The sequence below is a fragment of the Ovis canadensis genome, chromosome 1, assembly GCF_042477335.2.
Source record: "Ovis canadensis isolate MfBH-ARS-UI-01 breed Bighorn chromosome 1, ARS-UI_OviCan_v2, whole genome shotgun sequence".
Taxonomy (NCBI): domain Eukaryota; kingdom Metazoa; phylum Chordata; class Mammalia; order Artiodactyla; family Bovidae; genus Ovis; species Ovis canadensis.
The window spans coordinates 109864085-109890101 of record NC_091245.1 but is presented as its reverse complement, the minus strand read 5'-3'; the positions used below and the strand labels follow the sequence as shown (position 1 = coordinate 109890101).

The window sequence follows — 26017 nt, the reverse complement described above, 5'->3', positions numbered from 1 at the left end:
TATACCTGACCAGCAAGGAGATCAAATCGTAAAGGAAATCAACTCTGAATATTCATTGGAAGGACTGATGGTGAAGATAAAACTCCAATACTTTGGCCACCTGATGCAAAGAGCCCACTCGGAAAAGATCCTGACTCCGGAAAAGATTGAAGGCAAAAAGAAAAGCGGGCAACAGAGGATGAGATGATTGAATGGCATCACCAACTCAATGGACATGAGTTTGAGCAAACTCCAGGAGATGGTGAAGGACAGGGAGGCCTGGCATGCTGCAGTTCATGGGGTCACAAAGAGTCAGACACAACTTAGAAACTGAACAGCAAATCCAAATTCCGTCTCTATTCTATACAGTATCATTAAACATTTTCCAACTGTTGTTTTGTTGTGTTGTATTTTGCCTTTAGAATCATTAGTGCATTGTTGAATTATTCTCCATTTATGGTTCATGGATATCATTTAGTCTTAGCAGACTTTCTCTATAAATGGCTTGATTGATTGACTTATCCCCATTCTCTTCTCTTCCCCACATTCTTACTGTATTATCCTTCTGTTTCTATATGTTATTATAAAATGTGATGCTGTTTCTGATGAAAGCAATTGTAAACAACACAACTAGATAGGAAAATATAGTATGTTTATTGCTTGGAAGAATTAATATTGGTAAAATGACCACACTACCCAAAGCATTGCACAGTTTCAATGCAATCTCTATAAAGTACCAATGGCATTTTTTCATGAAACTAGAACAAATAATTTCAAGTACGAAAACATCAGTCAGTTCAGTTCGGTTCAGTCACTCAGCCATGTCCAACTCTTTGCAGCCCCATGAATCACACCACAAAAGACCTCAAATAACCAAAACAGTCTTGACAAAGAGCTGGAGGTATTTATGTTCCTTGATTTCATGAAGTGAAAGTGAAAGTATCAGTCACTCAATTGTGTCCAACTCTTTGCAACCATGTGTATGTTGCCTGCCAGGCTCCTCTGTCCTTGGGATTTTCTAGGCAAGAATACTGGAGTGGGTTACCATTTCCTTCTCCAGGGGATTTTCCCAACCCAGAGACTGGACCCCGATCTCCTACATTGCAGGCAGATTCTTTACTGTCTGAGTCGCCATAAGAAGCACTCTTGACTTCAGAATGCATTACAAAGCTATGGTAATCAAAACAATATGATATTGACACAAAAGGAGACACATAGATCAATGGCACAGAATAGAGACCCCAGAATTAAACCCATGGTCAATTAATCTACTACCAAGGAAGCAAGAATATACAATAAGGAAAAGGCAGTCTCTATAATAAGTGGTGCTTGGAAAGCTGGATAAATGTAAAAAAAAAAGGAATTAGAATATTGTCTCACATCATACACAAAAATAAAATGGAATAAGACCTAAATATGAGACTAAAACCTATAAAACTCCTAGAAGAAAAACAGGCTGAACTCTTTGACATAAACTGTAGCAATATTTCCTTTGTTTCCTAAGACAATGGACCTAATTAAACAAAAGTTTTTGCACAGAACAGGAAACCATGGACAAAATGAAAAGACAACCTACCTTAAATGGGAACGCTTATTTGCAAATGACATGACCCAGTGAAGGGTTAATCAGAATACATAAACAGTTCATACAACTCAGTATCATTAAAAATAAACAACCCAGTTTACAAAAAAATAGGAAGAAGACCTAAACAGATATTTTTCCCAAAAAGACATACAAACTAGCAAGGCAAAAATTTTCAGCTCAGAACACAGTGGTGATCTTTCTCTCCCCCATTACTTTATGCTCAATTTGTTCCTGATGCAAAATAAGTGCTTAATAATTATTTGTTGAATTGATCAATGAATCCTAAAATAACTGAAGTCTCTCCATGGATATCTCAACTCACACTGCCAATTTGCTCATTAGTCATAAAGAGTCTATCTTCACTATTCACCAATTCTGCATGTGCTTATTTATCTGTCTGCTAAAATTTATTTTTAATGCTCAAGTAAATACTCACAATGCTTTCACAGTCATTCATGGATGTGTGCAGAGTGGTACGAAATATCACCTGCTTCACAAGTTCCCAGATGAGAAAGGTGACTCCCTGCATTTTTATTTTAGTTCTCAAACTGTAAACATATGCTTTCCACCATCTACTTAGCCCACATTTCCTGTGTATCTATGCTCTTTGATGGTGATGTTGCTGTTTAAAATAGTCCTAAGGCAAAGTGTTGAAGTGTTGTCTGGTGTTCCTAAGCACAGAAAGGTTGGGACATGTCTTATGAAGAAAACACACAAGTAGATAAAGTTTTGTTCAAGTGCGCATTGTAGGATTGTGAGCCATGAGTTCAGTGTTAATGAATCAACAGTGCAGTAAATCCAGGAAAACAGAAAGAAATTTACTGATTTGTAAGTGGAGCCACTTCAGAAAGTGTTGAAGTAATATCTACAATGTTATGATGAAGCTACTGAAGAGATGGGGAAAGAGCTAGATTTGTGGATTCATGAGGTGTGACTGGTTTTGTTTGTTTCCTTTTTTGTTTTTAAAAGTATAGTGGAAGGCACAGTGGTATGGCTGAAAGTCAAAGAAATTTATGATAGTGTTACCCAAGACCAAGAAAAGATTAAACACTTCTTAGCTGGTATTTTATCATTAAGAAATACTGTATATAATTAATAGATTATTTCAAAATATATATATATATATATATATGCAGAATCACACATAAAGCTATGTATTTATTAGTTGACTAAAAATGTTGTTACCAGAAGCTCATTGGAACCAAACTTTACATTTGCCCTAGAAGCAATGGCTCAATTTTCACTAAATCAGCATTTCCCGTAAATTTAACACAACATCATGAATAACAAGAACATGTTTTATGTAATCTCCTTGCCTTGATCTCACTTCAGTCCTGAGGATCAATACTCTTGTTCTTTTTGCTTGACTTTTCTTTTCTCTTCAGGGAAATACTCCCACCAGTACTTCTCAGGCATCACTCACATAAGTGCTCCTGGAATTTAAAGGCAACTATGAACCTGCCGGGAGCCAGTGTGAGGAATCCCGCCCGTGACAAGGTCATGAGGAAGGAAGCTGACATATGCAAGGCATGCTCAGACTTCAGGGACCCCTCTGGAAATTCCTAAGCATGTACCCCAACAAAAATCTGCCGGCTTTTGTGCTCTGCTTTTCCACTCTTCTGACATTTTCTGGAAAAAGTCAATTCAGGGCTTTAGTCTTCTGCATTTGAAAGAGTGTTTCAATCCAAAAAACCCTCTGATGGCTTTCTAGCCTGCCTGCAGGACTCCTACAGCTGCGCGTGTGATTGTTTGAGGCCTCCTGACCGCAGGAGACACAGGAAGCTTAAAACATCCTAGGAATGTAGGAGCTTCCGAGGAGTCAAAATCTTTAGAATAGGACTGATTAAAGGTTTCATTTGTTGAGTCAACATTTGCTGCCAAATTTTCACATCCTTTAGTTGTAGATATAGTTAGAAAAACAAGTAGTAGACCTTGTGTTAGCAACATTAGATCTTTGAGTTAAGTACCTTCTTTGTTATATCCCACTGCACCTTTGTTCTATAGAGATGTAACTTTAACGTTAATGCTTTAAGGAGATGTAGATTAAAGAAAAACACTTCAGGGGAAACAAGATTAACATTCATTAAGGAAGAGAGCCAAAAAGTGTTAACAAGCCTCTTGGCCAGAAGATAATGTAAATCACCTGAGACCTTTTGTATACCAAATGATGTAGAGAAAGAGCCTGAGCTGTGAACACTACATAATCTTGTGTTACCCATTGATCTCTGTGTTTTATCAAAAGTATAAAAGGCCTTCTGAACAATAAAGGATGGGGCCAGCTTCCCGGGGCCAGCCTCTGGGGCCGGGGGCCAGCTTCTCGGGGCCAGCTTCTGGGGCCAGCTCCAGGGGCCAGCTTCTCGGGGCCAGCTTCTGGGGCCAGGGGCCGGGGCCAGCTTCTTGGACCAGCTTCTCTAACTAGTCTCCCAGCCTGGTTTCTTGGCACTCTGGCTCCCCCCGTGTCTCTCTCTCTTTCTTCTTCTCTCTCTTTCCCTCTCTCTGCTCTTTAATTTCGGGCTGAATTTCCACCTGGAGCGCGGAGGCTCTCCACGTCTACTTACTTGCCCCGGCTGTTAAGACCCGCGAGAAAGGGAGCTTAAGGCGAGGCACCCTTAGATATTCAAGCGGGCGCCGGTGGCCCAACGTAGATGGTGCAAATTCCTTGTCTGGGATTTTATTGGCCTTCCGCGTAAACCAAGCTATTCAGCCCTCTTCTTCCACTTAATCTTCTTACTACACTATAGTTTCTTAATCTAATCTTTCATTAATAAATAAACAAGTCTTTCCACGCCGACGCCGTCCACCCTTCGAATTCCCTGGATCCACCGGGGCTGGACCCCGGCATGAACCCCTTCTGATTTTGCTAAAATGCAAATTATGATTCATGAAGTCTAAGAAGAGATCCAAGACCCAATATTTTTAACAATTTTCAAGGTGATAATTCTGGTTCTCATCCATGAACCACCTTGAAAATAAGGGTCTATATTCTGCCTTCCTCTTTTTGTTTAGAATACTTGGAGCAACATTTCATCCCAATAGGTCTGTAGAGTTAAATAATTAGAATTGTCAGAGGCAAAACTCTGTTTCTCCTCAGGAGCTCAGAGAAATCACTAAGGAACTAGAAAAATCTGAAATTTCTTGGTCAAGTGAGAAGGACTTTAGTCAGAAGAGCATCAAATGTCTCAACTACCACAAAGATAGCAGGAAAGAAATTGATGTTTAAAAGGCTATAAAATTGAAATAAATTTAACATAGATTTTTATGGAGAACATATCACACACAGGTAAGACATTTTGCCAAGGATGCATATAGTAAAACATGTGAACTTTGTTCTCAAGAGCTTAAAAATTAGAAGGGGGAAAGAGAACTAGACAGTGACCACAAAGGATCTGAAGTGAGGAGGAGGTTTACCACAGTTCCGTTAACTTTTGCTGGGAATTCAGACAAGGCAGAGACAGCTTCCACTGGTGAATCAGGAAAGGCCCTTTGGATGAAGTGACATCTGAAATAAGCCTAATGATCCACTCACATTTGAATACATGAAGGATATTAGGACTGTGTTCCATTCAGAACTTAAATTATGAATTTTTAAGTCTCAAACCTAGGTTAGAACAACAAATCCTGCAAAATTACATTTGTTATTGCTTATATTAACAACTGATCATTCAGCAGAAAAAAAGCAGCATCCAAAGAAGTTGTACAAAGAGAGTGGAAAGACCATCATCACCGAGTTCTATTTAGATGTGTTCTGGGTTCCTGGGCTGCTGGGATCTCATTCCAAAGGGAGAAGTGTGTTTGAAGGTTTACAGCAAGTCCTGATGAGAAGAGACATTGAAGTCATTCTACATGAGGTGGAGGTGAGAAGTGAGGGGCAAGAGGGAAAGGGGCTGGGAGGAGAAGAATGAGAGGAGAGAGAGAAAAACAGGTGGGCAGACACGTGGGAACTGGGGGGAAGGCCGGACACAAAGAACTCACCAGTTCTTCCTAAGCCAAAAGGCAAGACCAGCCAGGAGGACCAGGGACACAATCACTGCCAAGATGATCCAGCCAGTGGAGCTGTGATGATCTGTGGGTGGGGTGCACACAAGAGTGTCTTCTCAAACCCACCCACTGTTTTGCTGCATTTCCATGCTTTTCCTTTGTTATCCAAGTGTCTGCCTCAACAATCTCCTTCTTCCCTATTTCCTCTCTTATTCCTCCTTAGAGATGACTCCATCTAACCTCCTTCCTATATCTATGTGGCTCTCGTTTTCAACTCCCATATTTCTTATTTTTATTCCTTTTGGGTCTGGACTGCCTAGAATCCCCAGTTTTTCACCTGGCTCTTTAGTCTGCTTGAGGGCTACCTATTCCCATCCCAGCGGGGCCCCAGTTTTTCCTCACCCCAGTAGAGGATGATGTCCTGGCCTCCTAGACTGCTGTGCCTCACACAGCAACTCAGGCCAGATGCCTCACTGGCTTCCACATCCAGGGAAACCCGAAGATACCACGTCCCATCAGTATTAGGCAAGACGTCACTTCTCTGAGCGCCCTGTTTCTCCTGCTCACCCCGCATCCACCTCACCCAAATGGGCTTTGGGTAGAAGCCAGAGACGTGACAAACCAGCGTCAGGTGGCCAGGGCCAGGACTGGGGCCTGGGGAGAGCCAGGCCTCTGGTCGCACTGCGGAGGACAAGGAAGATGGTCAGGTGAGGACTCCAATGCAGACTCAGGTTCAAAGTTTCATGTCAGTTTAGATGGACACACTTTTCCCACTGTTAGCAATCTGTCAACCAATATCCCCTCCCCTACTTGGCTCTTTGTTAGCAAGATGAGAAGTGTGATTTTCATAACAGAAAATTTGTGGAGGAAGGGTGCAGCTCTGACCTTGTCTCTGGAGATATGCCTTTCCTGCATCGAGAAGACTCAAGAGGAAACGTGGGCAGGTGTCACTGAGCAGCTTGTGTATTATTTCCTGGGTGCCTTGGTACAAATTGAATAGCGCGCAGACAAACTTAGCCCTATTTCCACCCTCTGGAGAGGGTACCCATAAATTTTTCTGGAAGCTTAGGAAGTCTGATCCTTGATAACCGACTCGCACAAAGCCTACTGAGGCATCTCTGATGTGCATCTCACAGCCACCTGCTACCTGCAGTTCAAAGGGATCTGGGGAAGAAAAGTTCTCAATTAGAAGAAAGAAGGAGTAAGAAAAATAAAATAAAATGAGTAATTAAAAGATGATAGAAGCATAAGGGAGGATTTTAGAAAATTTGAGGGAATAGAGCAAAATTTAGTTTGATTGGAGGTTCAAAGATTGGAAACTGGTAGTAGTTGGAGATGCAGAAAGAGGTGAATGACATGAGGGGCAAAGTATTTGAAGAAGGCATTGTAAACTATGTGGGTAAAAAAATAAGAAAGGACTTAGTGTGAGAGATTTGGGATTATAATAATGTAGGATAAGTAGAACACTGTAGGTTACACTGAATATACAGACTGATTGCTAAAGCGATTGAATGGGGGATAAAATCACACTTTAATAAGTGAATTAAGGAATGAGGAAGATGAGAGTGTCTGCTAAGGCTCAGAATTGATGGAGGCTGCTTATTAGAGAAATAAGAAACTCACTGAAACACACACAAACACACCATATCCCCAACCCCCATGGAGGGAACTGAACTTACATTCAAGTTGCCATTGACTGGCATGGTTGTAAAGTGCCTGACCAAGTCTAATGAAGAATGTATGAAGTATGTTTTCCACTTCTATCAACTCCTCATCACTGAAGTTGCCTTTGGACCAAGGATGCAGGTAAATGACTGCGTCAGAGTTCTTTTCCCAGGCATGAGTCTGCAACTCATCCAGCCAAGCTGAGCCCAGACTTTGTGTAGAGAATCGGCTATAAAATGATGAGATCCGAATGATTTGGAAGGTGATTGGCTCCTGGAAATCTGGGAAAAGAACAAAGAATGAGAAGGGACATTGGGAAGGAGAGAAAACACAGAAAGAAAGGTGCCAAAGAGAGGAAACTCAGAATTTAGGGGAAAAGCAAGATACCTCAGCAAACATTTGGCTGCCCCAGGGACTCAAACATAGTAGACAACCTTCAAAAGAGCCATGGACCTGGAGTCAGTGATACTGGAATGAAACAAGGCTGATATTCTCAGTCTCTAGGTTGGGGAAACCACTCCATACACACATACATACCACACATTCACACACACCAGCTCAAACAGGTGGATGTGCCTGCCTGCGTGCATGCACACACACACACACGCACACACGTACACACATACATGTCTTTTTGAACAGAATTCTTACCATTCTCATTGTTACCACATGGGAGAAGAGTCAGAAGCAATGCAGTTTGCAGAAACAGCATCTCATTTGCAGATGTTCTTTCTCTCAGAAATGTCAGTCTTTGATTTCTGTTCTAAACAAACCTACCCCACAATACCTCTATTCTGACTTCCTTCTCCTACCAACAGGCAAAACTTCCCTTTAGTCAACATCTGAAAAAAGAAAAATCTGCTCCTTCCCTAAACCCTGGGCCACCTACTCAGACACTCATTACCCTTCCAGGTCTGACTGTCCTCTCTGACTTCCAGCTTCTCTTCCTGTCCCCAGATTCCATCCTGTTCACTTTCCCCTGATCTAATTGCTATGGACCAAGCTTTATATGGCACTGAAAAGTCAATGGATAGAAGTCACTTTTCCCCTCATTCATATAATAAAACCGTGAAACTAAATGTCTTCCTAGTGACCTAGCTAATGTTCTCATGCCCCTGCTCTTCTCTGTCATACAGTCCTCCTTTTGCCTTTTTGAATATCTTCTCAACTATTCTCTTCCTCTTTCTTATCCTCACCCCGCCTCGTTCACATCTCTGACTTCTTATTGGTTGCTTTATTAGCTTTTTCAGAATTCCTTACGATTGCTTTGAAAAAACAGTATAAACTGGCACCAATTCATCATTCTTAGGGAAGAATCAAGTATGTAGACAGTAAACAACCAATGGTTGCTAGGGGCTAGGCAGTAGGAGACAAAGAGTTGTAGCAGTTGTATTCTTAGGGCAGTGAAACTATACTGAAACATACTGTCACGGTGGATATATGTCATTACATATTTGTCCAAACCCATAGAATATACACCACCTTTGTTGTACTTTGGTGATAATGATGTAACTTAGGAATTTTGGCTGATAATGATGTGTCAGTGTAGGTTCATCAACTGTAACAAATGTATCAGTCTGGTGGGGGATGCTGATGGCCGGGAAGGCAGTGCCTGTGTGGGGGCAGAAGCTATATGGTAGCCTGTGATTTCTACTCAATTTTTCTGTGAACCTAAAACTGCTCTCTACACATTGTCTTTAAAAAAATGTTTTCTGGTATTTAAAGTCAATTAAATATGTATTTTCAATAGAACATACAGGAAGACCATAACTTATAAGCAGTAGTGTGAGTACTGTGAGATAAAAAGTGATCACACTGTGATAAGGATTCTTGTAGTCTCACATTTCTAAAGGAGAAGATAGAAATTTAACATTAACTGAATCTCCTCACAGTACCAAGCTTTGATCAGGGACCTTTGTCATGCACCCTGAGTTTTCCAAATAACTCATTAAGTCTAGTATGCAATAATTGAGGTCCCATATGTTTCTAGATATGATCTTTTAGATTTGACTAAAAGAAATGCTCTAATCTCATCATACATCAACGTGAATCCTCCACAGGTATACACGTGTTCCCCACCCTGAACCCCCCTCCCTCCTAACTAATTAACCTCCAATTAAAATAATAAATATATATTTTAAAAAAAGAAATGCTCTGATCTGCTTGCCACTAGCCAGAAAACTTCAGATTCTCAAAGATAACTAATGAGTCAGTTTCAGAAGTGTTTCTGACCACTTTTAAGCAGTTCAGTCTATGAGTGATTGCAGGACTTCTGAAGAGACACAGAACTAAACCTCATTGGGGATTTTTAGCCTTTTGTTGAATTCTTCAAAGAACTATTTTTCTTATAGATTTAAGAGTTATCTCTTTGGTCCTATTAGGTACTAGATGTGCAATGATAATGCTGATAATAATAGAAATCAGAAAAGTTGAGTTTTATTCTTATAGCGCTTCTTATCTGCCAGCAGAAAGTATCTCTATTCTCCCAACAACCTTAAAGTAGGTATTACTAACCTTTTTCAGTTTTAAAAATGAGGGAAAAAGGGGTTTTCTAAACTCAACTAAATTTTACAACTGCTGATTTGTAGAGTTAGAATTTAAACCCAAGGTTTTCTGACTGCATGTTCTTCTATAGTATTATCAACACTGAAAAATTGCACTTGAGGTTCCAACTTTTTAGTACACTCAGAGTCATGAGACATAAGTAGCATACATGTCTATGGGTATGAGAGAAGCAGAAATGAACTCACAGGCAGGTGATCCCAACTGATCTTTTTTTTTTTTTTTTTTTCTTAAGAGGAAATGCTGTTCTTCCTTAAAAAAAAATAATGATATGTTTTAAATGTTCTGAAAGAGCAAATAAATGTGACAATACAGAACACACCCCTCTTCTTTTGGAGGTGAGCTGTCTCTTGGGGCATATATTGATCTTACTCTTCCTTTGCTTTTTTCACACTCCATAGACTTTTCCCCCTTAAGTACAAGTAAGGAAACTATATTCTTGTTTCTTTATGCTGTTATCCTGGATATCAGAACAAAAAAAAATCTTTTATTGTACTTCACAAAATTAAAGATAAAATAAATCAATCATAAAATTAGATTTTTAATCATAAAATTAAATCTCCATATTATATATGGAGATTTTAAAAATTTTATCTAGTATTTTCACTGTAAACACTTTTTCTGCAAGTAGTTTCACCACACAACAAGTTGTTCATACACCAACTTGGGCATTAAAGATAAAAAACTATAATTCACCACAGTCTCCAATAGCATTAATTATCGATTCTTTAGCTAATTTAGATAAAATGGCTTGTTCTTGAGTGCTGTGTTTTTCAAATGTATCAAGTAAATTTGAAGTTGGAAGCAAAAGAATAAGATTTCTCTTGTCTCAAAAAAATAACCATATGATTCTTGATGAATATGTTTCTTGAAAATGATAATTATTTTTTGCTATTTTATAGTGGAGAACATGGTGTAGACAGAATTTTGGTGTTTGACACAGAATCTAGCTGAGATAATTTGGTGAAATATTAGGACTGGACATATGATGGAAAATTTAAATATAATCTAGATATATGCTTCCAACTATATGCACTACATATGTTGATAAGAAACAGCTGCGTCCCTCCTCTGTTTGTTTTACTTCCAGGGAAATTGAAAGTGACTTATGGCAGATATATATATATATATATATACATATATATATATATATATATATATAAAACAACTTGCATCCAGTATTAGATCCTGAGTCCTTAATATTGACTTTGAGAAAGGAAATATCACTGCTCCCTCTAAGATATACCCTAATACAACTATAACTATGAAGCTACACCAGTTTGTTTTCAAATATTTTTGTATTTTTACTCTTCACATGAAATATTTTTACAATTTTATTAATTTTTCATATTTCATTATCTTCTTTTTATCTTTGTTCTTTTTATCTTTTTATCTTTTCACTATATTCTTTTCTTATGGCAAAATTGTCTTATGCCAGTTAGTTGTGCAGTAAAACTGCTTGTGGCAAAGATTCTTCTGGCAAAAAAACCTAGAATCTAAAAAATATATACAGCTCAGGAAAGGTGCATGACCCACTTTGGGTGAGAGTTAGTTAGTGGCAGAACCTCGATTAAAGCTCAGACCTCCTGACTCCCGCTCTACATCCACAGGGCCTCCTATGAACCTGGGGAATAGATGCACTTCTGCATGGCTCAGGCAGAGCTGTGAGGATGGTATCTCCCACAGGCCTGGGGAAAGGACTCCTAGGAGAACTGTTTGCTAGAGCTGCTTTTTTTTTGCATCCTGCTCTGCATTTTCATGTTCCCAATTGGTATTAATTGAGGGAGGCAGGAGGAGAAAGCTGGGGCCTCCCCAAAGCTCCCTGCTCCTCAACTCAGGCAAAGAGAGGCCCCTGCACAGAAAATGATAATCACTGAAGTTTGATAATCACTAAAGTTGATGTTCTGCTTCATTAAGCAGGCACAGCCTCTCCTGGGAGCAGTTCCCTGGACTCACCCTTTGGTTTCCCCAGCTAAACTAAACAGCTTGTTGGACTTCTTGTTAACAAACGTGTTAGCACATTGCTCTGTTCCCCTGAGTTGCTCAGAAGAAAAGTTTTGTGGAAGGATTTCCTTAGCTGCATAGATCTGACTCTCATGCTTCCCTATGGTATATCTTGGTATTCCAGGTCCTACAAACAAGGGGTTGGGGCAGTAATAATTCAGTGGTGGACTAAAGCTCCTCCACTTGAGCAAAGGGAGCTGGAAGGACAAGCCTGGGCTGACTAAGGAAATGAAAGTTCAGTATCACTGCCTGAGATCTAAGTGAGAAGAAGAAGAAAATCTGACTTGTTTTAGATAAAATGCTCAAAGATTTCCAGGCTTATCTTGTACTGTCAGCCCTCTAAGCAGAGGTGTCCAGGCAGTCTGGACTCCTCTTTATATACAGAATTCCTACAGACCCATACCATGGTACAGCTCTTTCATATTCACTAAGCACTATCACACTTCAGCAGCACCTCCCCACTGAGGCAAGACAGGACAGGACACATGTTATTATTCTATTTTTCGAGTAGGAGCCTGGTGTTCTAAAAGTCTACCTGAGGCAGAGACTGACTCCACTGGTAGGGGGATTTCTAGTCCTTATTAGTGACAGGTGAAATGACATTCAAAATTGCTTTATGCTTCTGCCCATTGAGACCAAGCATCAGTAATTTATTGGGTTGGCCAAAAAGTTGGTTCAATATTTTTCCAAAAGATGTTACAGGAAGACCCAAATGAACATTGTGTTCCACACAATAATTTGATATGTTTATGTTTATGACCAGCAATTTAATAGTAATAGCAATAATACTATTTATTGAATTAGTATCCATCTAGAATGGATGGAGAGAAAGGCATACAAGAGGACATAAATGGGTTACATAGTTAGAGATCATAGGTTCAGAAAATGTTAAAATTCACCATTATTCTGATTTTACTTTCATTGAACTGTGGCTTCTGGATCTACTAAGAGATTAATCCTTGGACTCAAAGTACCCAGTTTTCTACGTGAAACAGAGCAGAAACAGAAGATTCATTACTGTATCAGGGCTCTCAGACTCCATCCTAATTTCACCATCTGCTCTGCCCCTCACCATTGGTAGAAGTTTTTAGTTAAGTTACATAGTTATTCTGTCCTTGGTTCCTGGTCCTTAATCCATATGCTGACTAGTCTTGTTGACTCTTTTGATGAGGGTACTGAATTATACTACCTGTTCAGAATATACCCTTGTCTATATTTGACACAAGTAAGCAGGTATCCTGGAATGAGGAATGCTCTTTCCTTCTTCACGTTAGTCCAGCAATTTCTATGTAGCCCTAGCAAGAAGCACACCCAGCATTCTTGAAATATCAAAAAAGACACCAAGAAATCATCTCTAATCCTATATTTTCAAACAAAAATATAGCATTAAAATATGTTTACCATTCTAGATGGATACTAATTATTGAACCCATTGTCTCTACCTATCCTATATTAGTCCTTTATATAAAATGTCCCCTTCCTTCCCCCTCATTTATGTACAAACACTAGATCCATCATTTTTGCTGTGATCTCAGGCTAGTGGGATCCTCAGTCTCCTCAGAAATGTAAATTTGCATATTCACTATAGTGGGCATTCAGTAGATAGTATTATTGTTATTACTACTAATTTGTGGGTGGTAAACATATGGTAGATATATAGAATCTACCATATACAAAACAAAGTAGAAAACAGACTGAAATAGAAAGTGGAAATGGGGAGACCCAAAGCCCTGACCACTCCCCGTGCCCTTCCCTCTACCCTGTCTCCACAACAAGTTCCTCTGCTGAGATGACTCAGTTCTGCTTTCTCACTTTTTCAGATGAGAGAACTAAGGGCAAAGGAGGTGACATGAGCTACCAAAGATGAACAGCTCATTAGGGACTAAGACAAGACCAGAGCTTGCAGACACAGGCCATTCTGTGGATCAGGAATATTTTTATAAAAATGTTTCTAACTGTGCTTATGTAAAAATGAAATTAGAAAAGTTCCTGAACATGAGTTCAACCCCAGATCCACTCTAGTGAACTGGGTGACCTTGGCAAACTTCCTCAGCCTTCTTCTGTCCTTCTGCCAAATGAGAGTAAGGAGTGAGTAACTGCCCACACTCCTTCCTGCTTAGCAAGTTTTGTTACATGATTGCAACTCTTCTTAAATAAAGCAGGATCTGAACTACATTCAGATGGAAAAGATCTGAATATCCAGCACAGAGAGGAAAAGGTTTTGGTCCAAATTTCAGTTTTTCTATTTTTTGACTATATGATCCTGGACAAGAAAAGACAGTAACTACTCTCTAACTTCAATTTTGTCTTTAAAAACATCTGCAACAAAGAGTCCTAAAGGTCAGATGAAATAATACATGTTGAATGTTCAACACTTAATTTAGGCAGAGGTTGAGCAATTTAGTGGTTAGAACATGGAATTGTTCTAACTTGTCTGACTGGGAATATTAATTCTAAAACTTTCTTGCTGTGGGAACTTACCCACCACATTTAACTTCCCAGTGACTCAGTTTCCTAATCTGTACAATGAGGGGAATAATAAAACCTTAGGCACTATATAAATGTTAAATCAGGACTTCCCTCATAGCTCAGTTGGTAATGAATCTGCCTGCAATGCATAAGACAAGGGTTTGACCCCTGGGTCAGGAAGATTGCCTGGAAAAGAAAATGGCAACCCATTCCAATATTCTTGCCTGGCGAATTCCATGGACAGAGGAGCCTGGAAGGCTATAGTCCATGGGGTTGCAAGAGTTGGACATGACTAACTAAACCACCATCACCAAACGTTAACTCACTGTCACTTCAAAGGTTTCCCATATACATTTCTGCAGTGGGAATTTCTTTCCTTAAGAATGCTTAGTTCAACATGCTTCACAAACAATTCAAGTGAAACATCTCCTTTCGACCTAATTGTGCAAGATAAACTTTGCATGAGGTAAGGAGTGCCCCCAGCTTTCATGAAGTCTACACTATTTCCCTAAATTAAAAATTCAGCACTCATTTCCACTGGCCTAATAAGTCTACTACTTTTTTTTTTTAAGGTGAGAAAATACCTTTTGTTGAGGTATAGTGCACATAAAATATTATATTAGTTTCAGGTATACAGCACAATGGGCTTCCCTGGTGGCTCAGATGGTAAACAATCCACCTATAATGAGGGAGACCTGGGTTTATTCCCTGGGTTGGAAAGATCCTCTGGAGGAGGGCATGGCAACCCACTCCAACATTCTTGCCTGGAGAATCCCCATGGGCAGAGGAGCCTGGGCTACAGTCCACCACGTTGCACAGATTCAGACATGACTAAGCAGCTAAGCATAGCACAGCATACACCATAATGATTTGACCTTTTTGTGTTAAGTGAATGATCACCACAATAAGACTAATTACATCCATTAGTATATGAGAAAATATATTTATGTTGTTCTTTAGTCACAAATGCACGTCCGACTCTGCAGCCCCACAGACTGTAGAATGCTGGGCTCCGCATTCTCTACCGTCTCCCAAAGTTTGCTTAAATTCATGTCCATTGAGTTGGTAATGTTATCTAACTCTTCCATCCTCTGCAGCCCCCTTCCCCTTTTGCCTTCATTCTTTACCAGAATCAGGGTCTTCTCCAAAGAATGGGCTCTTCATATCAAGTAGCCAAACTATTGGATATTCAGTTTCATCAACAGTGCTTCCAATGAATATTCAGGGTTGGTTTCCTTTAGGATTGACTGCTTGGATCTCCTTGCAGTCCAGGGGACTCTCAAGAGTCTTCTACAGCACCACAGTTCAAAAGCATCCATTTTTCAGCACGCAGACTTCTTTATGCTCTCACATCTGTACATGACTACTGACAAAACCATAGCTTTGCGTATACAGACTTTTGTTTGTAAAGTGATGTCTCTGCTTTTTACTGTGCTGCCTAGGTTTGCCATATCTTTCCTTTCAAGGAGCTGCTGCTGCTGCTGCTGCTAAGTTGCTTCAGTCATGTCCGACTCTGTGCGACCCCATAGATGACAGCCCACTAGGCTCCCCTGTCCCTGTGATTCTCCAAGCAAGAACACTGGAGTGGGTTGCCATTTCCTTCTCCAAAGCATGAAAGTGAAAGTGAAGTCGCTCAGTCGTGTCCGACTCTTAGCAACCCCATGGACTGCAGCCCACCAGGCTCCTCCATCCATGGGATTTTCCAGGCAAGAGTACTGGAGTGGGGTGCCATTGCCTTCTCCTGTTCAAGGAGCAAACACCTTTAATTTCATGGCTGCAGTCACTGTCTGCAGTAATTTTGGAACCCAAGCAAGTAAAATCTGTCCCTGCTTCCACTTTTCCCCTTCTATTTGCATGGAGTGATGGGATCTGATGCCATGATCTTAGTTTTTTAAATGTTGAGTTTCAGGTCAGCGGTGGGGAAATTAACAAGATGGTGCCAGTCAGTCTCTCTAGCACCACACTCTCAACAGTGTCTCACCTCATTTTCTGTAACCAATGATTTCACACAGTTATATAGCAGCTGAGATCACTTATAGCAATGCACATGCAGGTCAGGAAGTACTCACTGGCCATGGGCTGCTTTCGTTCTGTAAGTATATATAAGTTTCACTAGAAAAGCTCTTCCAGATGTTCTTGAACTTCAGGGTGTTCAAACTGATTTAGAAAAGGCAGAGGAAAGAGAGATCAAATTGCCAACATCTGTTGAATCATAGAAAAAGCAAGATAATTCAGAAAATCATCTATTTCTACTTCATTAACTATGCTAAAACCTTTGATTGTGTAGACCATAACAAGATGTGGAAAATTCTTAAAGAGCTGGGAATACCAGAACACCTTACCTCCCTCCTGAGAAATCTGTATGCAGGTCAAGAAGCAACAGTTAGAACATGGAACAACAGACTGGTTCAAATCAGAAAAGGAGTATATGAAGACTGTATAAAGTCACCCTGGTTATTTACTTCTACAGAGTACATCATGAAAAATGTCGGGCTGGATGAAGCACAAGCTGGAATAAAGTTTGCCGAGAAAAAGATCAAAACCCTCAGATATGCAGATGACACAACCTTATGGCAGAAAGAAAAATGGAACCCAAGACCCTCTTGATGAAGGTGAAAGAGGAGAGTGAAAAAGCTGCCTTAAAATTCAACATTCAAGAAACTAAGATCATGGCATCTTGTCCCATCACTTCATATCAAATAGAAGGGGAAACAATGGAAATAGTGACAGACTTTATTTTCTAGGGCTCCAAAATCACTGCAGATGGTGACTGCAGCCATGAAATTAAATGATGCTTGCTCCTTGGAAGAAAAGCTACGACCAATCTAGACAGCATGTTAAAAAGCAGAGACATTACTTTGCCAGCAAACCTCTGTTTAGCCAAAGCTGCGGTTTTTCCAGTAGTCATGTATGGATGTGAGAGTTGGACCGTAAAGAAGGCTGAGCACTGAAGAATTGATGCTTTTGAACTGTGGTGTTGGCAAAGACTTTTGAGAGTCCCTTGGTTTGCAAGGAGAACAATCCAAAAGGAAACCGATACTGAGTGTTCACTGGAAGTATTGATGCTAAAGCTGAAGCTCCAATACTTTGGCCACCTGATGAGAAGAGCCTGCTCTTTCACAAAGACCCTGATGCTGGGAAAGACTGAAGGCAGGAGGAGAAGGGGACCACAGATGATGAGATGGTTGGATGGCATCAATGACTCAATGGACATGAGTTTGAGCAAGTTCTGGGAGATGGTTAAGGACAGGGAAGCCTGGCATACTACACTCCATGTGGTTGCAAAGAGTCGTACATGACTGAGAGATTGAACAATAAGGAAAAACCCTGAAGTTTTATGTTGTGTTATGTTATATCTGCAGCTACAACTGCTGTGCCAGCCAGGAGAGAATAAACATGTTGTAGTTCCTATGGCTCCTCACATTTTCTTCCAGCCTCTTAACTTGCCCCTTGCCTACCATGGGTTCAGTGAACTGTGTGCACAGTAGACACATTGAGACAACTGACGCTGTGAGCAGAATCAGCAATGCACCAGCTTTTTTGCTCTCCTCTTTCACCCTCAATAAGAGGCCGTCTAGTCCCTCTTCACTTCCTGCCATTAGCATGGTATCATCGTCACATCTTACATTATTGATATTTGTTTTGGCAATCTTGATTCCAGCTTGTGATTCATCCAACCTGGCCTTCTGAATGATATACTCTGCATATAAGTTAAATAAGCAGGGTGACGATATACAGCCTTCACATGCTCCTTTCCCAATTTTGAACCAGTCATTTCTTCCATGCCCAGTTCTAATTGTTACATATTGACCAGCATACGTGTTTCTCAGGAGATAGATAAGGTGGTCTGATACTCCCATGTCTTTAAGAATTTTCCACAATTTGTTGTGATCTGGCAGAAAGTGAAGAGGAACTAAAAAGCCTCTTGATGAAAGTGAAAGAAGAGAGTGAAAAAGTTGGCTTAAAGCTCAACATTCAGAAAATGAAGATCATGGCATCCGTTCCCATCACTTCATGGGAAATAGATAGGGAAACAGTGGAAACAGTGTCAGACTTTATTTTGGGGGGCTCCACAATCACTGCAGATGGTGATTGCAGCCATGAAATTAAAAGACGTGTACTCCTTGGAAGGAAAGTTATGACCAACCTAGATAGCATATTCAAAAGTAGAGACGTTACTTTGCCAACAAAGGTCTGTCTAGTCAAAGCTATGGTTTTTGCAGTGGTCATTTATGGATGTGAGAGTTGGACTGTGAAGAAAGCTGAGCACTGAAGAATTGATGTTTTTGCACTGTGGTGTTGGAGAAGACTCTTGAGAGTCCCATGGACTGCAAGGAGATCCAACCAGTCCATTCTAAAGGAGATCAATCCTGGGTTTTCATTGGAAGGACTGATGCTAAAGCTGAAACTCCAATACTTTGGCCACCTCATGCGAAGAGTTGACTCATTGGAAAAGACTCTGATGCTGGGAGGGATTAGGGACAGGAGGAGAAGGGGACGACGGGATGAGATGGCTGGATGGCATCACCGACTCGATGGACATGAGTTTGAGTGAACTCCGGGAGTCGGTGATGGACAGGGAGGCCTGGCGTGCTGCACTTCATGGGGTCGCAGAGTCGGACACGACTGAGTAACTGAACTGACAGACTGACACAGTCGAAGGCTTTAGTGTAGTCAATGAAGTGGAAGTAGATATTTTTCTGGAACTCCCTTCCTTTTTCTATGATCGAATGGATGTTGGTAATTTGGTCTCTGGTTCCTCTGTCTCTTTGAAACCCAGCTTGTACATCTGAAAGTTCTTGTTTCGTGTACTGCTGAAGCCTAGCTTGAAGGTTTTTGAGCATAACCTTGCTAGAAATGAAATGAGCACAGTTGTACAGTAGTTTAGACACTCGTTGGACTTGCCTTTCTTTGGGATTGGGATGGAAACTGACATTTCCCAGTCCTGTGGCCATTGCTGAGTTTTCCAATTTTGCTGACATGTTGAGTGCAGCATTTTAGCAGCAGCATCTTTTAGAATCTTAAATAATTAAAATCCTATTTAATTTCTATGGAATTCCATCACCTCCACTAGCTTTGTTCATAGTAATGCTTCCTGAGGCCCACTTGACTTCACACTTCAGGATGTCTGGCTCTAGGTGAGTGACAATTTTGTGATTATCCAGGTCATTAAAGGACTTCCCTCATAGCTCAGTTCGTATAGAATCTGCCTTCACTGCACGAGATCCTCGTTCATTCCTGGGTCGGGAAGATCCACTGGAGAAGGGATAGGCTTCCACTATCCACTCCAGGATTCTTAGGTTTCCCTTGTGGCTCAGCTGGTAAAGAATCTACTTGCACTGCAGAAGACCTGGGTTCAATCTCTGGGTTGGGAAGATCCCCTGGAGAAGGGAAAGCCTACTCACTCCAGTATTGGCCTGGAGAATTCCATGGACTGCATAGTCCATGGGGTTGCAGAGTCAGACATGACTCAGTGACTTTCATTTTCAAGATTTTCTTGTATAGATCTAAACCTCTTCTCTTCTATTAGGTGGTAACAATTTCTGTCCTTAATTGTTCCCATCCTTTCATGAAATGTTCCCTTGACATCTCCAATTTTCTTAAAGAAATCTCTAGTCTTTCCTGTTCTATTGTTTTTCTCTATTTCTTTTCATTGTTCATTTAAGAAAGCCTTCATATCTCTCCTTGCTATTTTCTGGAACTCTTCATTTACTTGGGTATATCTTTCCCTCTCTCCCTTGTCTTTTGCATCTTGTCTTTCTTTCCTCAGCTATTTGTAAAGCTTTCTCAGACTTTGCCTTCTTGCACTTCTTTTAATTTGGGATGGTTTTGGTCACTGTGTCTTGTACAATGTTACATGCCTCTGTCCACAGTTCTTCAGGCACTCCATCAGATCTAATTACTTGACTCTACACATCATCTAGACTGTACAGTATAAAGGATTTGATTTAGGTCATACCTGAATGGTCTATTTGTTTTCCCTTCTTCCTTCAATTTAAGCCTGAATTTTTCATTAAGGAGCTCACGATCTGAGCCACAGTCAGCTTCAGGTCTGCTTATATATTTATAAGTAATAATAGTTTATGTTACTATGGTGCAGCCACAATAGTTAAATGTCTTTTTTTTTCTTTTTTTAAAAATTATTTTATATTGAAGTTGTTAATTAACAATATTGTGTTAGTGTTAGTGTACAGCAAAATTAGTCAGTTATGCATTTACATATATCTCTTCTTTTTCAAATTATTTTCCTGTTTAGGTTATTATAGAGTAGTGAACAGAGAATTCCATATGCTACATAGTAGGTCCTTGGTGGTTATCTACTTTAAATAGAGTAGTGTGTGCATTTCAGTCCCAAACTCCAATATGTTTCTTCCCCCAACCTCTTGCCCCTTGTCATTCTCTAAGACTGTGAGTCTGCATCTGTTTTGTAAATAAGTGTCTTGCATCATTTTCTTAGATTCCACATATGAGCAATATCACATTATATTGTCTTTGTCTGGTTTACTTCACTTAATATGAAAATCTCTCAGTCCATCCATGTTGCTACAAATGACACTATTTCATACTTTTTTAATGGCTGAGCACTTTATCATTGCATAAATAAACCACATCATCTTTATCCAATCACCTGTCAGTAGATATTTAAGTAACTTCCATCTCAGTTGTTGTAAATAATGCTGAATTAACATTAGGGTGCATGTATCTTTTCAAATTATGGTTTTCTTCTGAATAAATATCCAGAAGTAGGATTGCAGAACTGTATGGTAGCTCTATTTTCAGTTTTTAAAGAACCTCCATGCTGTTTTCCATAGTAGCTGTACCAGTTTACATTCTCACCAACACATAGGATAACTTCTTTCCTCCACATCTTACTCAGCATTTATTATTTGTGGACTATTGGATGATGGTCATTCTGACTGGTGAGGTGATACATACCTCACTGTATTTATTTGAATTTCTCTAGCAATTCAAATAATATCCAATTATTAGTAATGCTGAGTGTCTTTTCGTGTGTCATTTGGCCCTTCCATACACTATCTGCCTTCTTTGGAGAAATGTCTATTTAGATCTTCTGTCCATTTTTCAAATGGGTTGTTTGTTTCTTTGGTATTAAGCTATATGAGTTATTTGCATAGTTTGGAGGTTAAACCCTGTGTGTCACATCATTTGCAAATATTTTCTCCTATTCTGTAGGCTGTCTTTTCATTTTGTTTATGTTTTTTTTTCTTTTCCTTTTTTTTTTTTTTTTTGCTGTGCAAAAGCTTTTATGTTTAATTAAGTCCTTTTTGTTTATTTTGTCTTTATTTACATGTCTCTAGGAGACAGATCCAAGAAGATACTGCTGAAATTTACAGCAGAGTGTTCTGCCTATATTGTCTTCTATGAGTTTTATATTATCTAGTCTTATGTTCAGGTCTTTAATACATTTTGAGTTTATTTTTTGTGAGTGTTAGAGAATGCTCTAATTTCATTTTTTAATGTGTAGCTTCAAGTTTCCAAAACTTATTAAAGAGACAGTCTTTTCTCCATTATATGTCTTTCCTCCTTCATTGCAGATTAATTGACCATGGATGCATGGGTTTATTTCTGGACTTTCCACCTTGTTTAATTGACCTATATGATTTTGTGCCAGTACCATACTGTTTTGATGACTGTAGCCTTGTAGTATAGTCTGAAGTCAGGGCGGCTGATTCCTCCAGCTCCCTTTTTATGTCTTAAGATTGTTTTGGCTATTCAAGGTCTTTTCTGTTTCCCTACAAACTTAATATTTTTTGTTTTGGAATAATCCATTGGCAATTTGATATGGATTGCATTGAATCTGTAGATTGCCTTGGATAGTACAGTTATTTCAACAATATTTATTATTCAAATCTAAGTATATCCTTATATATACTGTATCTTTCTATCTGTTCATGTCATCTTTGATTTCTTTCATCAGCATCATATAGTTCTTAGAGTACAGGTCTTTTGTCACCTTAGGTAAGTTTAAGGTTCCTAAGTATTTTATTCTTTTTGATATGATGGTAAGTGGGATTCATTAATTTCTCTTTCTCATCTTTCATTTTCAGCATATAGGAGTGCTAGAAATTTCTATGCATTAATTTTGTATCCTGCAATTTCACCAAGTTTTTTGATGAGCTCTAGTACTTTTCTGGAGAAGGCAATGGCACCCCACTCCAGTACTCTTGCCTGGAAAATCCCATGGATGGAGGAGCCTGGTGGGCTGCCATGGGGTGGTGAAGAGTCAGACACGACTGAGTGACTTCACTTTCACTTTTCACTTTCATGCATTGGAGAAGGAAATGGCAACCCACTCCAGTGTTCCTGCCTGGAGAATCCCAGGAACAGGGGAGCTTGGTGGGCTGCTGTCTATGGGGTCGCACAGAGTTGGACACGACTGAAGTGACTTAGCAGCAGCAGAACTTTTCTGCTAGTGTTTTTAGAATTTTCTATTCATAGTATGTCATCTGCAAAGTGACAGTTTTGCTTCTTCTTTTCACTTTGGATTCCCTTCCATTCTTTTTCTTCACTGCTTGCTATGACTAGGAGTTCAAAAACTATATCGAATAAAAGTGGTGAGAGTGGAATTCCTTACCTTGTTCCTGATCATAGAGGAAATGCTTTAAGCCTGTCACTGTTGTGTATGATATTAGCTATATGCTTGTCATATCTGGCCTTTACTATGCTGAGGTATGTTTCCTCTATGCCCATTTCCTGAAACAGCTTTTTTTTTTTTTAATCATAAATAGGTGTTGGATTTTGTCAAAGCTTTTTCTGCATCTATTGAAATGCCATGATTTTTTTTTTTAATTTAAATGTTAATTATTTATTTTTCACAGAACTGGGCCTTCATTGCTGCATGAGGGCTTTCTTTAGTTGTGATGAGTGAAGGCTACTCTCTAGTTGCAGTGTGTGGGCTTCTCACTGCAGTGGCTTCTGCTGTTGCAGAGCATGGATTTCTAGGCATGTGGGCTCAGTTGTTGTAGTGCATGGGCATAGTAGTTGTAGCTAGCGGGCTCTAGAGCAAGGCCTCAGTATTTATGGCACATGGTTTAGTTGCATGTGGAATCTTCCTGGAACAGGAATTGAACCTGTGTCCCCTGCATTGTCAGGAGGATTCTTAACTGCTAGACCACCAGGGAAGTATAATCATATAATTTTTACTCCTCAGTTTGTTAATGTGGGGGCTTCCCTTGTGGCTCAGCTGGTAAAGAATCCGCCTGCAGTGCAGGAGACCTGAGTTTGATCCCTGTGTTGGGATCCACAGAGAAGGGAACTCCAATATCCTAGCCTGAAGAATTCCATGGACTGTATAGTCTATGGGGTTGCAAAGAGTTGGACATGACTGAATGACTTTCATTTCACTATTGCTAATGTGGCGTATCACACTGATTTAGAGTTATTGAAGAATGTTTGCATCACTTGGATGATTCCTATTTGATCATAGTGTCTGATTCTTTTAATATATTGTAAAATTTGGCTTACTAGTATTTTGTGGAAAAGTTTTGCATCTGTGGTTATTAATGATGGTGGTGGTTGTTTAGTCACTAAGTAGTATGGGACTCGTACGACCCTATGGACCATAGCCTGCCAGACTCCTCTGTCCATGGGATTTTCCAGGCAAGACTACTGGAGTAGGTTGTCATTTCCTTCTCCAGGGTTATTATTAATGATATTGGCCTAGGATTTCCTTTTTGTGTGGTTGTATGGTATATGTATCTGGTTTTGATATCAGAGTGATTGTTGCCTCAGAATGAGTTTAGGAGCGTTCCTTCCTCTTAGATTTTTCAAAACAGCTTTAGAAGAATAGATGTTAACTCTTTTCTAAATGTTTTATAGAATTTTCCTTTGAAACCATCTGATCCTGGACTTTTGTTCATTGGAAGTTTTTAAATCACTGTTTCAATTTCAGTACTTGCGATTTGTCTTTTCATATTTTCTATTTCTCTCTGTTTGGATCTTGGAAGGTTGTATCTTCCTAAGAATTTGTCCATTTTTTCCAGGTTGTACAATTTGTTGGCTATAGTTGCTTGTGATAATATTGTAGTCTCAAAATCCTATTTATGTGGTATCCATTGTAACTTATCCTTTTTGTGGCTAACATTGATTTGAGTCCTCTCCATTTTCTTGATAAGTCTGGGTAAAAGTTTATTAACTTCGTTTATATTTTCAAATAACTGACTTAGTTTCATTAATATTTTCTACTGTTTTCTTCATCTCTATTTCATTTATTTCTGTTCTAATTTTCATAATTTCGTTCCTTCTGCTAACTTAGGGTTTGGTTTGTTCTTCTTTCTCTAGGTACTTCAGGAGTAAAGTTAACTTGTTTATTTGGGTTTTTTCTTGTTTCCTGAGGTAAGATTGTATTGCTATAATCTTCCCTCTTAGAACTGCCTTTTCTGAGTCCCATAGGTTTTGGATTGTCATGCTTTTGATTTTATCTGTCTGTAGGTACTTTTTTTTCCCCCCTCTTTGATTTCTTCAGTGATCCATTGGATGTTTAGTGGCCAATTGTTTAGCTCCACCTGTGTGTGTGTTTTAGTATTTTTCTTTGTAGCTGATTTCTAATCTCATCTCAGAGTGTTGTGGTCAGAAAAAAAATGCTTGATATGATTTCAATTTTCTTAAATTTATGAAAGCTTGCTTTTTGGCCCATCATGTGATCAATCCTGGAGAATGTTCCATCTGGAATTGAGAAAAATGTATATTCAGCTGCTTTTGGATGCAATGCTCTATAAATATAAACTAAGTCCATTTGGTTTAAAATGTGATTTAAGGCCTATGTTTCCTTACTGATTTTCTGTCTGGTTGATTTGTCCATTGATGAATCCAGGGTGTTAATATCCCCGGCTATTATTATGTTACTATCCATTTCTCCTTGTATGGTTTTAGTTTTTGTCTTATCAACTGAGGTGTTTCTATATTGTGTGCATGCATGAATATCAAAGATTGTTATATCTTCTTGGATTGATCCCTTGATCATTATGCAGTGTCAGGAAACATTTAACAGGAGGCTTCCTGTGTGAAGTTTTGGATCTGTCAGGAATTCTCTGTTCCTTATTAATTCCTGAATATTCAGGAATTAAGAGGAGAGGCAAGCCTCTCCTGAGGGCTGAGGAATCCAGGCATTTCCTTCCTTAGTTTTTCTATACGGTGATAAGTACCCTCTTCCTTTTTACAAAACATAGGGAATCCATATTAAAGAGAGAGGGTTGTAAATAATCACTTTCACCATATAGTTAGAATATTTAGGAATTAATAAGGAATAGAGAATTCCTGACAGATCCAAAACAGCACGCAGGAAGCCTCCTGTTAAATGCTTCCTGACACTTCATAATGAACAAGGGATCAATCCAAGAAGATATAACAATGTACATCAAGGCTATACTGAGCGACTGAACTGAATTGAACTGATGTTGTTATTTACATTTTTTTAGTTTTTGGATGGGTTTTGGTGATTTTTTCCTTCCCTTTATCTTTTGTTCTCTTCTGTTGTAATTTTTGTTAATTAATTAATGTTGTGCTTGGTTTCATTTTTCTTTTTTGTGTATCTATTGTAGATTTTCAGTTTGTGATTACCAAGAGGATTTGATATAGCAGTCTATATATAGATAGAATTGTTTTAAGTTACTGGCCTTTTAATTGCAAATGCATTTCCAACAGCCTACATTTGTGGTATCCACTTCTTACCATTACTGGTTTTGATATTATATTTGTGTGCATATGTTTGTCTTCACTGGTGAGCCTTTCCAAAATTCCATTCAGAATTTTCTT

The 26017-nt window shown here is 39.3% G+C and overlaps 1 protein-coding gene across 4 annotated transcripts; it reads right to left on the bottom strand.

Moving 5' to 3' along the window:
- Positions 1-614: 614 nt before the first annotated feature.
- On the bottom strand, positions 615-8386 carry LOC138433871 (T-cell surface glycoprotein CD1a-like). Of its 4 annotated transcripts, XM_069577246.1 has the most exons (7): positions 7859-8353; positions 7222-7488; positions 6428-6706; positions 5945-6223; positions 5537-5627; positions 5289-5376; positions 2921-2997 (listed from the first exon to the last, which is right to left on the bottom strand). In XM_069577246.1, the coding sequence occupies exons 1-6, from the start codon at positions 7917-7919 to the stop codon at positions 5334-5336; spliced, it is 1020 nt and encodes a 339-aa protein (XP_069433347.1). In that variant the 5' UTR covers positions 7920-8353; the 3' UTR covers positions 2921-2997; positions 5289-5333. The 4 variants fall into 4 exon arrangements, with proteins under 4 accessions (XP_069433357.1, XP_069433339.1, XP_069433368.1 ...); XM_069577256.1 differs by lacking the exon at positions 5289-5376 and having other exon boundaries at positions 615-2997; positions 7859-8365; XM_069577238.1 differs by having other exon boundaries at positions 2703-5376; positions 7859-8386.
- Positions 8387-26017: the final 17631 nt, after the last annotated feature.